The sequence below is a fragment of the Tachyglossus aculeatus genome, chromosome 8, assembly GCF_015852505.1.
Source record: "Tachyglossus aculeatus isolate mTacAcu1 chromosome 8, mTacAcu1.pri, whole genome shotgun sequence".
Lineage (NCBI taxonomy): Eukaryota > Metazoa > Chordata > Mammalia > Monotremata > Tachyglossidae > Tachyglossus > Tachyglossus aculeatus.
The window spans coordinates 25,598,730-25,611,039 of record NC_052073.1 but is presented as its reverse complement, the minus strand read 5'-3'; the positions used below and the strand labels follow the sequence as shown (position 1 = coordinate 25,611,039).

Here is a 12,310-nt window from a genome sequence, read left to right as displayed (position 1 = left end):
GCACTTGAAAAGAAATTCCCCTTTATGTGCTTTAATTTGTTTTCTCTTCAAATGGTTGCATAGTCTTCCAAACGAGTCTGCCTGAAGTTAAGTTCCCTTCCTCCCCTCCCCTTTGCTGTTCTTCAACCTCAAGATAAATTGACAAGGTTAATTTTTTTTAATCCGTTTTTTCAAGGGCCAAGATGATTTTATTACAAGCCTGAGAGTTCTGCCCCCGAGTGGCCCAGCCAGCCCCAGCATGGTCCTCTGTCCCCATGATTCCTAGAAGTCATGTTCAGTAGTTTAATAGCAAGCACTCACCCAAAGAGATCTAACAGCATGCTTGGAATTTATATTAATGGGGCTTCATGAGTGCTGTGCTGCCAACCCCAGGATAGATGGTGGAAGCAGCTGTTCGATATGATTGTGTCTGGAGGATTTTGAGCCAAAGCCTCTCCCTCCCCTATTTTCAACACTGCATGTCTTCATTCCTTTGCCGAGCCAAACTCCCAACTTGATAAGCTGCTTGTTCCAGGTTTTATCTACTTGTTCACTTTTGCTGAGTTTCCATTATTTAAATGTGATTCACATTTCACTATTCTACTGTAGTCAGCCTTTTTTTAGGGGGGGTTGCAGTTTGGGTGGGTGCTTTTTTTTTTTTTTAATGTATGATAGAGGTCACAGTGGTTTGAAACATCACTTGTAAAGTAAGAGAAGACTGAAGGAATAAGGATTTTTTTTTCTTTTTCTTTTGTTTTTTTAGAGGGGTTGGGATGAGGCAGCAGTGCTATTTCAATGCCTGCTTTTATCAATGCATCAACTAAATGTTTAGAAAATGTATAAGAAGCAAACTCCAGCTGAAGGAATCACCCTGAAGCTGCTGAGACTGTCTTCTCCATTTAAACCAAATATTTAGCTCTAGGTTACAAGTAGCCCCAGACCATTTACACTGAGCACTTTATATTAACTGACTGGAAGAAAGACGTGCTTGACAAGAGAAGTAAAGAGGTCTGCAATAGAGGAAGAGATGGGAAAATATAGGTTCCCTCTCTTCCTCTCCATACATACCATGGTTGATATGAATCCATTTACCATAACAACCCATTCTAACCCTGCCAGCTTCTTTAATGTTCTCCAGACAAATGTGTTCAAGTTCTGTCCTTTCTCACCTTTCCATAGGACAATAAAGCCAAGAAACCCAAGAATAAAGATAAGAAGATGCCTGAAACAGACAACAAGAGAAAGAAACAGAAGAAAGAAGAGGAACAAAAATGGAAATGGTAACTTCGTAATTCAGATTAAAACTTGAGGGTTTGCTCCAGTACCTCATTCCTCATCTGTAAAATGGGGATCCAATATCTGTTCTCTCTCCTACTTACACTATGAACCCCCCCATGGGGTTCAGGGACTGTTTCTGACCTGATCTCAGATCTGCCCCAGTGTTGAGAACAGTGCTGGGCACGGTTTGTTTATCTATTTATTCATTTTTTAATATTAATTTCTGTCTCTCCCTCTAGACTATGAACTCATTATGGGCAGGAATGTGTCTGTTCTATTGTACTCTCCCAAGCTCTTAGTACAGTGCTGTGCACACAGTAAGCACTCAATAAATACAATTGAATGAATGAACATAGCACTTAACAAATACAATAATTACAATACTAATAGAAACCAAACCACTGGAAAAAAAACAACATCACTTAAATTATTTTGGACATTCATTCCACTATCCAGAGATTTCTTCTTTGCTAGAAAAGTGGCAGAAAAATAATCTCCTTTGCACTCATACAGGGCCAGAAATGCTGGGGTAGATACTAGGTAATCAGGTTGGACACAGTACCTGTCCTGCAGTGGGCTTGCAGTCTTAATCCCCATTTTACAGATGAGGTAACTGAGGCACAGAGAAGTGAAGTGACTTGCCCAAGGTCACACAGCAGACAAGTGGCAGAGATGGGACTAGAACCCAGGTCCTTCTATCTCCCAGACCTGTGCTCTCTCCGCTATGCCACACTGCTCCTCTTGAATGTATATTCCAGGCCAAATATTCCAAAACCCTTCTTTCATACTGAGTCATTGTGTGCAGTTTCAAAGAGGAAATTGGTGTTTTATTTTGAGGGTTTATGTGTTGGACTTGTTATCTGTGCTCAGTAAATAGAGGAAATAGCCAAATGTGGGCTTTTTGGCTCTAGAGTTGCAGTGGGTATGAAAAGGAAACCCGTTTTTGAGCCTTTTTTGGCTGCAGTTCCATATTGGACTGGTGATTTAAAAAAAAAAAAAGTCAACAGCAATTCTAAATCTCTTTCCAGCAGGTTGACTGGTAGCTCTCTAAATTCATTACCATGTATCATCAAAAACTCTTTTTTGATTAACCAGGATTGTCTCCAGAGGAATCCAGTTAAGCTCAGTTCTCTCAATGCATGTTGATTTTATGGTAGTAAATTAAGCACTCTAAGAAGTGCATTCACTTTTTCATCATTAGTGAAATACTGCCTACGTTGTGTTTGTACTGGGGCAGTGTATTTAGCATCCTCTTAATGGTGTCTTTTTTTTTTTTAGAAAGCGAAGGTACGTAATTTTTACTATAGGGGAGTTAATTCATTCACTCAGCCCAAAACCATACATGCAGCATTAGCAGTGAAGTGATCATTTTACCAATGTGGGAGCCTACTTAGTGAGCTATAGACTCTTGGTTTTTTGTTTATTTTTAAATGCTCCAGGGATGGGGTGGGGGGGGGGGGGGGGGGCGGGGGGGGTGTAATCATTTGACTAATAAATGTGACTGATTACTGAGTAATGGAATACCAGTTTTTCTCCCCCTCCCACACACACCCTTTTAAAAGAGGAATTTCGTGAAATAAAGACTCAAGTTCCTAAGACTTGTTTAAGAAATGAAACTCCTTTGGCAGTATAGCAGTTATTTGCTGAAATACTCAATGATTACAAATCTCTGTTCTACATGATGAGGTACCACAAATCTTTGTACGTAATATGTTGAGGGTTTTGTTTTTCATTACCGCTGTTCCTTCCCTATGGTTGTCTCCCTGGAGGCTTTGCATTTGTGCTTCTTAGGTGACTTGCATTTCCACTTACTGTGAAATACATATGTTCAAGTTCTGTTTTCTCCTCCTTTTTCCTGTTTTTCTCCATCCCTGGAAGTATATCTCTGCCTGCTCACCTTTCTGATGATCTTTTGTGAAATTAACTGTAAGCGATACTTGGCCAAAGCCAGGAATCAGGGGCTTCAGGAGAAAAGAACATGTTCTCTGGTCTTGAAATGTTTTGTAAGGGAGACATAGGTTTTAGTTTTGAGAGGGAATACACGAATGTGTCTGAGCAAAATAGATGTCCTTTTATAGAAGTAGAAAGTGAAAACCGTATTTCATTTTCACAAGGAAACCATTGATCCTTTGACAAGAGCCTTTTTACAGGAGAAAATTCTATTCTCATTCTCCTGCTTTAATTGCATATTTATTGAAGTATAGGTAGTCGTGAAAGGAAAGGAGTTGTCTGAGTAAAGCTCAAAAAAGTAGAAGCTTATGATGTAGGGGTGGTTTGGGATAATCTGACTGATCTCCCTTTCTGACTGCACGAATTTGCAAAGGAGTCTCAGGTTTCCCATTTTAAAAAATAACAATAATCCTTCCTCTCTTATTCTTTCCTTTCTTCTCTTTCAGCCATATTTTCTTTCCCCTCTTTTCTGGGGCTTTATATGTAGGGAAATTTCCTTAAAGGTATAGATGACTCCATGTCCGGAATCATTGACATCCAGCTCATACCTTCAAGTGTCTGATATCTGAAATGTAATATTTTGTTAAAATCGTCTATGCAGAACTTGAAAACTGCATTGAATTTAACAGCGGTAAACCTTAGGAGCTCTAGTATTTCAGTCTAACTTTTCATTTTGAAGGAGCAGTGGAAACTAGTAAAAAAGGGGCCCTTTTATTTTTTACTGAAGGAAAAGGGTGGTAGGGAAGTGATATGCAGAGAAGCAGCGTGGCTCAGTGGAAAAAGCCCGTGCTTGAAAGTCAGAGGTCATGGGTTCTAATCCCAGCTCCGCCACTTGTCAGCTGTGTGATTTTGGGCAAGTCACGTAACTTCTCTGTGCCTCACTTACCTCATCTGTAAAATGGGGATTAAGATTGTGAGCCCCATGTGGGACAACTTGATTGCCTTGTACTCCCCCCAGCGCTTAGTACAGTGCTTGGCACATAGTAAGCACTCAAATTCCATTACTATTATTATTATTATAATTTTGGGAGTCTGCCTGTTGGGTAATCTTGGGCAAATAATTTAACTGTGCCTGATTTCTCTGATCTCTAAAATAGTACATGGGGCAGCGGGTCAGTGCCCCTTCTCCCAACCCCCCACCCTCTGTCCAGGGATCCTGGTGGTCCCAAGTTAGGACCTGGGGAATGTCCGTCTGTCCGGGGATGGGGTGACAGAGCTACCAATCCTTCAGCGGGATTGGTTGAGAATTTATGAGCTAGTACTGTTTGAACTGCTGCCCCTATAAAGTATGGGCCTGGGAAACAGAAGGTCATGGCTTATGATCCTTGCTCTCCTACCTGTTTGCTGTGTGACCCTGGGTGAGTCACTTCACTTCGCTGGGCCTCAGTTTATCTCATCTGTAAAGGGTGGATTGAGACTGTGAGCCCCATGAGAAACAGGGACTATTTCCAACCTGATTTGCCTGTGTCCACCCCAGCACTTAGTAAGCACTTAACAAATACCACTATTTATTATTATTATTATTATTTGCCTGTTCTCCCTCGAAGCAGCATGGCTCAGTGGAAAGAGCACGGGCTTGGGAGGCAGAGGTCATAGGTTCTAATCCCAACTCCGCCACTTGTCAGGTGTGTGATTTTGGGCCAATCACTTAACTTCTGTGTGCATCAGTTACCTCATCTGTAAAATGGGGATTAAAACTGTGAGCCCCACGTGGGACAACCTGATCAATCAATCAGTTGTATTTATTGAGCGCTTACTGTGTGCAGAGCACTGTACTAAGCGCTTGGGAAGTACAAGTTGGCGACATATAGAGACAGTCCCTACCCAACAGTGGGCTCACGGTCTAGAAGGGGGAGACAGAGAACAAAACCAAACATATTCATAAAATAAATAGAATAGATATGTACAAGTTAAATAAATAAATAAATAGAATAAAAAATATGTACAAACATATATACATATATACAGGTGATCACCTGATCACCTTATATCCCCCCTATCGCTTAAGCGGTTGCACAGTAAGCACTTAACAAATACCATCATTATTCTTTAGATTTAGATTGTGAACCCCATGTGGGCCAGGGACTGTCTGATCTGATTGCGTTGTATCCCCCTACCACTTAGTACAGTGCTTGGCACCTAATAAGCACTTAAACACCATAATTATTATTATAATTTTGGTGTGGGAAGAGAAATTTCTACTTCCTTGATGGAAAAAAACAGAAGTGAGTTGCTAGTGTCAGGAGTATTTGATTCACTGGCTTGTAATTTCTGTAGATTCCTTTGATTAAATCACAGCCATACTGATTTTTGGGGGGATTCTTTTACTCCAAAGAGAGGCTTTCCTTTGTCCTGTTTGCTTTTTTGCCATGAGTGCTAGATTTTTCTTTGGTTTGAGAGTGCTAATCTAAGCAAGAAGAGGAACAGCATGGGTTAGTGGAAAGTATGATCCTGGAAGTCAGAGAACCTGAGTCCTAACCCCATTTCTGGCTGTTGCTTGCTGCATGACCTTGGGCAAGTCACTTCACTTCTCTGGGCTTTAGTTTTCTCACCTGCAAAATCCTACTACCCCTTGTTAGGGTGTGAGCCCCATGTGGGGCAGCCTGATTTAACTTGCATCTCTTTATTTTGTTAATGATGCGCATATAGCTATAATTCTATTTATTTTACTTGTACATATTTACTATTCTATTTTGTTAATGATGTGCATATAGCTATAATTCTATATATTCTGTGTATATGTATATACAAACAAATATGTATATACAAACATATGTATGTTTGTACATATTTTTTACTCTATTTATTTTATTTGTACATATCCTATTTATTTTATTTTGTTAGTATGTTTGGTTTTGTTCTCTGTCTCCCCCTTTTAGACTGTGAGCCCACTGTTGGGTAGGGACTGTCTCTCTATGTTGCCAATTTGTACTTCCCAAGCGCTTAGTACAGTGCTCTGCACATAGTAAGCGCTCAATAAATACGATTGATGATGATGATGATATTCTGATGGTTTTGACACCTGTCTACATGTTCTGTCTCATTGTCTGTCTCCCCCTTCTAGACTGTGAGCCCGTTGTTGGGTAGGGACTGTCTCTATCTGTTGTCGATTTGTACTTCCCAAGCACTTAGTATCATGCTGTGCACACAGTAAGCGCTCAATAAATACGATTGTCAAGCACTGTTCTAAGTGCTGGGAGAGATTCATTCACTCATTCATTCAGTCAGTGCTTAAACAAAAGTAATAGTAATAATAAAGTGATGGCTAACATAACTGTCTTTCCTCCTTTGTTTTTAAGGTGGGAGGAAGAGCGTTACCCTGAAGGCATCAAATGGAAATTCCTTGAACACAAAGGCCCTGTGTTTGCACCACCATACGAACCCCTGCCTGAAAATGTCAAGTTTTACTATGATGGTGAGTTATTCGAACTTACAGCGGAGCTTAGGTCTGGAAGATCATTTTCAGGATTTCCTTCTTTTAGGGGAAGAAATAAAGACAGAACACTGTAGAATTTTAATTTAGTGTTTGATTATTATAGTAGAAGCAGCATGGCATGTTTTTTCACCTGGGTTTTGGGGACAAAAGTGAAATTAATGTGGCTGCTTTGTTTAAATATTAAAGTAGAAGCAGTTTTCCCTTCCTTTATTTTTTTTTAATGGTACTTATTAAGCGTTATTATGTGCTAGGCACTGTATTAAGCCCTGGGATGGGTACAAGTTAACCAGGTGGACACAATCCCTGTTCCACATGGGATTTGTGGTAGAAGGGAGTAGGATTTAATCCCCATTTTACAGATGAGGTAACTGAAGCACTGAGAAGTGATTTGACTTGCCCAAGGCCACACAAGTGGTGGAACCGGGATTAGAGCCCAGGTCCTCTGACTTCCGGGCCCGTCTATCCACTAGACCACACTGCTTCCCTCCCTTTATGAACCAGTCCACCACAGAATATTTCCTTCTTGCAAAAGCTAACATTCTCCATTTTTCAGTCCAACAACCTATTTTAACCTTTTCCTCCATGCACTTATCCTATCCGTTCTCGAATCTATTCGTATTTTCTAACTGCATGCGGTAATGATATCTGTAAGGCTGCCATTAACGTGAAGAAGCTGTTTTACTAAGCGCTTAACAAATGCCATCATTATTATTATTGTATTGATCCTGCCACTGTCAAGCTTCATTCTTAGTCTTTTTACGGCATATGCCATGATGTTCTGTCTCTTCTGTGGGTGGGGGTGAATTTTCCAAACCAAACTTGGGTGATATGTGTTTTTAATAATCACACTATAGCATACTCATAAGTGATATGGAACAGGAGAGTTCCTGGCTGGTTTTTAATCTCAGAAAGGTTCTGTCTTTTCCTGAAGGTCAGGAGAATATGCCTAATTGAGAAATCAGTAATATCAGCAGGTAGTCTTATTTATTTAGAGATTGTCCTTCAAGATGCTCACTTCACATGCGTAAATCTAAGCAATAAAGATCTGGCAACTTCTGCTTAGATCTTGAGTACTAGCGGAGGCAACAATCACTAGATTCTGCTAGGAATGTTAAAATTGCTTTTTGCCCCTTGAGGATCATTTTTAGTCGTCCCATTTCCCACCCCCGAAAATGAGCGTTTGAGTGGCCAGCGATTCAGAGATAGCTTGATTGCAAAATTAGTAATGTTCAGGGCCCTGAATAGTAAGTACCAGCTCCATCAGCTCCACAATTGCTCCTTTCATATGTGAGAACTCTGTCGGCCTCAAATCTAGGGTTCTCACTAGGCCCCTCCCAAGAGCAGGCTAGTTGAATATTCTGCTGCGTGCATCGAGAGCAATCTGTTGGTAGGAAAGTAGTTGACTGTTGTCTAAAAGACAAGCAAGAACCCACCAGAGCAGGGAGGGCTCAGATGGCAGCAACTGTGTGAGCTGATGCTTAAGTGGCATTGAATTTTCAGCTCTGACTCAGCAGCTTCCTCTCCCCGGAGCTTGTCGTGTTCCTTAAAATGCTATCATTGCTGGGAATAGTCATATCAGCCGCGCACAGCCAGGTTGCAGTGAGCTGTGACTAGCTCTTTAAAGTGAGTTTACTGGAGACGGGGAAGAAACTCAATACCCTTTTCTGCCTCTCTGGCCGTCTGCTGGGGAGCCAGCTTAACAATAAAATGAAGCGGTTTTGCCCTATTTTCCGGACAGTTGGCTAGTTGTTTTATTAATGGATACTCCGTGCAACCAATATTTCGTACGTGGTCCTTTACCCCCCAGAGTGAAGCATTTGCGATCTTAAATGGAAAAAAAAGTATGGATTGTCTAAGTCAGTAGTATTACTGGCAAAGGCACCCATTTTAACCGTTGAGTGCATTCGTAATATGAAGAATTTGTAAAGACGTTCTTTAGATTTGGATAGTATTGCTAGCTTGACTTCCAAACCTACTTCTCCAGGTAAAGTGATGAAGCTGAGCCCCAAAGCAGAAGAAGTGGCGACATTCTTTGCAAAAATGCTTGACCATGAATACACTACGAAGGATATCTTCAGGAAAAACTTTTTCAAAGATTGGAGGAAGGTAAGCGTCACCTAGACTGTCAGTTTCATGACTTAGGGTGGCTGTCACGAGTGGAAGGGACTGGCAAACTCAGTTGTGGAAGTGAGCCCAGGTATTTTCAGGCAGTCAGCTCTTTCACTGCGAAAAGCATTCTAAAGTGAAAGCTTGGGGCTAAATGGATTTTTCTTTTAACCCTAGTATATGCTTGTCTTGCAGCAAGATGGGCAACACCTCAGAATGATTCATCAAATTTGAAATGAGGCCGTGTTGTGTTCTGATTAGGCTTACCATTGACCCTGGGTTTTTTGGTAAACTGTCTCCGGTAATTCTTAGAAATTAAGAGAGCTGGCATGGCCTAGTGGATAGAGAAGTCAGAAGATCCTGGGTCCTAATTCTGACTCTGCCACTTGTCAGTTGTGTGACCTTAAGCAAGGCACTTAACTTTTCTGGGCCTCAGTTACCTCATCTGTAAAATGGGGATTAAGACCGTGTATGTGGGATGCAGACTGTGTCTAACCTGATAAGCTTGTATCTACCCCAACGCTTGGCATATAGTAAGCGCTGAAATGCCTTAAAAAAATCCAGAATGGGTCGGTTTTTATCTTGCACTGACTCGAGTCTCCTCTGCCTTCTTTCAAATACTTGGACTTTCATGTCCAAGTCAGCTTAATTCAGGTCCTTTTAATCGAGGCTTTTGGAGAGTGAGTTAATCAGCCCAGAATGGTGGGTGACTTGGATGCCAGACCTTATCACCACTCCCCTTCCCTCTCTGATTCTCTCAGTCCCCAAAAGAATATGTAGCTACATGGGGAATGGTTCCCCAAGGTCTCACCGTCAAAAGAATGCTATGCTTATAGTGGCGTTCTTGGATTCCTTTATCCAAGGCATTGCAAACATGAACATGACAATCAGCAAAAAGCAAAACAATTTGAGTTCATCTGGGAAGGGACAATCAATTAAGTCAACCGTGGTATTTATTAGCGTTTACTTTGTGCAGAGCAGTGTACCAAGCACTTGGGAAAGAAGTAGATGTGATCCCTGCCCATAAGGAGTGCACAGTCTGTAAAGGTTGTCATAGCAGAGAAGGTGGCTTCCTCTTCTCTAGAAATGGGGCTAGGTGGATGGCCTCCAGAGATTCTCTCAACCCCCTTCTGGTCAAACTACTTCTTATTACTGACCAACAAAAGTCAAATTTCTAAGGCTTTTGGTGATTTCTCATCTGGTAATGAGGATTTAAGATTTTTTTCCATGATCCTCTCTGACTCAGGCAGGCAGACTCAACTCAGGCAGAAACTCCTCACCCTGGGCTTCAAGGCTGTCCATCACCTTGCCCCCTCCTACCTCACCTCCCTTCTCTCCTTCTACAGCCCACCCTGCACCCTCCGCTCTTCTGCCGCTAATCTCCTCACCGTACCTCGTTCTCGCCTGTCCCGCCATCGACCCCCGGCCCACGTCCTCCCCCGGGCCTGGAATGCCCTCCCTCTGCCCATCCGCCAAGCTAGCTCTCTTCCTCCCTTCAAGGCCCTACTGAGAGCTCACCTCCTCCAGGAGGCCTTCCCAGACTGAGCCCCTTCCTTCCTCTCCCCCTCATCCCCCTCTCCATCCCCCCCATCTTACCTCCTTCCCTTCCCCATGGCACCTGTATATATGTTTGTACATATTTATTACTCTGTTTATTTATTTTACTTGTACCTATCTATTCTATTTATTTTATTCTGTTAATATGTTTGGTTTTGTTCTCTGTCTCCCCCTTTTAGACTGTGAGCCCACTGTTGGGTAGGGACTGTATATGTTGCCAACTTGTACTTCCCAAGCGCTTAGTACAGTGCTCTGCACACAGTAAGCGCTCAATAAATACGATTGATGGACTCCTCCGCCCCCACCCCAAAATCCTTTCCTTCCTCTTTTCTCCCAGGAAATGACCAATGAAGAGAAGAGTAACATCACCAATTTGAGCAAGTGTGATTTCAATCATATGAGCCAGTATTTTAAGGCCCAGTCAGAAGCCAGAAAGCAGATGAGCAAAGAAGAAAAGCAGGTACGGCACAATATTTTTCAAGCCTTTTGCGGTTCATCTTCCCTTAGGTTTATTCTCAGCCATCTCTGGCCTTTCATGTCATTTCAGGACTGTTGTTTGGGTGCGGATTCTCTCCTAGTGAAGTGGTATACTTCATAGTGGCCTTTCCACCAAGGACAGAATTGCATAGACTCTTGATCTAATAGTTCCCTGGATAAAAACTTTGTCTTGATATGTCATTGCGTGATTTTTTAAAAAAAATCAGTTAATGGTAATTTGAGCGCTGAGTACAGAGCGCTGTACTTAACTGTTCATGGACGGATTATCGTATATTTATCCCAGAGCATAGGACGTGCTTGGTTTAGGAAGTGCTGAAGACATACTGCGTTGATGATGATGATGATTATAGTAATAGTAGTAGGAGGCAACTTTTAAAGTTTAGGAAGATTGGAGAGTCAGGGGGGATGGTCCTTCTCTCTCAGGCCCTCTCTTTTACAGCTTTCTTGGTAACAACTTTGGCACTTGTCTATTTAATAATGTTATGATGGCATGATTAAGCACTACACATTACACAAATAGACAGAACTCATAGTTGTGAAGTAATTAGTTATTTCCCCAGCTGGATGTGGGTGGAAAGTGGGGAAAAGTAAATTTATTTTCCTGTTCTAATGAGGCAACAAACCTTATTTGGATCAGTCAAAAATATTGATCTGTCATGCATTAATGAATAACAATCACTGTGTCCTCTCGCCTTGTCCCGTAATAATGTGGAGTTTTACCACCCGATCCTGCCTCCAAAGATAATTATCTGTCAGAGCGGCTCAATCAATGACACAGAGGGTTTCTAATCTGTACCTCTTCTGTTTCTATCCCATAAGCAAATTTGAGGCATATAAGGCGAGATTAAAGTCATTTTGTATCCAGAAATCATCTCCAACAACTCGATCCAGGATTCTGGGACAACTTTATTCATTGGGTTGGGACTCAAGATGTCAGGTAGAATGTCTTCATTGGGAGCATGTAGTAACAGCCCCTTCCTGAAAATACCACCAAAAGCCTTTTGCCGAGTACACATGGGACAGAGGCTGCTTATGCGTTGAGGTGAAAGTCTCTGGGGCCAATCTTGGCTTCTGATGATCCTGACTTTGCCATTTGTTTGCTGTATGAGTTTGGGCAAGTCACTTTACTTCTCTGGGCCTCAGTTATCCCATCTGTAAAATAAGGAGTAAAGCTGGGGGTCTTATGTATGACAGAGTCTCTGTCCAACCAAAGTACCCTGTGTCTATCCCAGCACTTAGTACAGTTCCGGGCACATCGTAAGCGCTTAACAAATATCACTATTATTATTTTTATTATTACTCTTAGAACTTTGACCAACAGATGGCTACTGGAGGAGAAATCTCCATGTAGCTGACCCTGTTCCGTTCCTTGCAAAAGCACTAGAGTAATACATTCTGTTACCACTGGCGACAGACAGCCGGCTGCCCCTGTTGAAAGGCAAAAAGAGGGAAATAGAGAAAATAGAGTTGTAAATGGAACACCGTCTCTTGGCATGTATCCTTGAA

The 12,310-nt window shown here is 41.8% G+C and overlaps 1 protein-coding gene across 1 annotated transcript in view; it reads left to right on the top strand.

Moving 5' to 3' along the window:
* Positions 1 to 12,310, top strand: part of TOP1 (DNA topoisomerase I) — a 77,774-nt gene that overhangs the window by 50,991 nt on the left and 14,473 nt on the right. The window contains exons 8-11 of the mRNA XM_038750181.1: positions 1,159 to 1,259; positions 6,507 to 6,622; positions 8,628 to 8,749; positions 10,644 to 10,766. Coding sequence (XP_038606109.1) covers positions 1,159 to 1,259; positions 6,507 to 6,622; positions 8,628 to 8,749; positions 10,644 to 10,766 — 462 coding nt within the window. The remainder of the gene's footprint in view (positions 1 to 1,158; positions 1,260 to 6,506; positions 6,623 to 8,627; positions 8,750 to 10,643; positions 10,767 to 12,310) is intronic.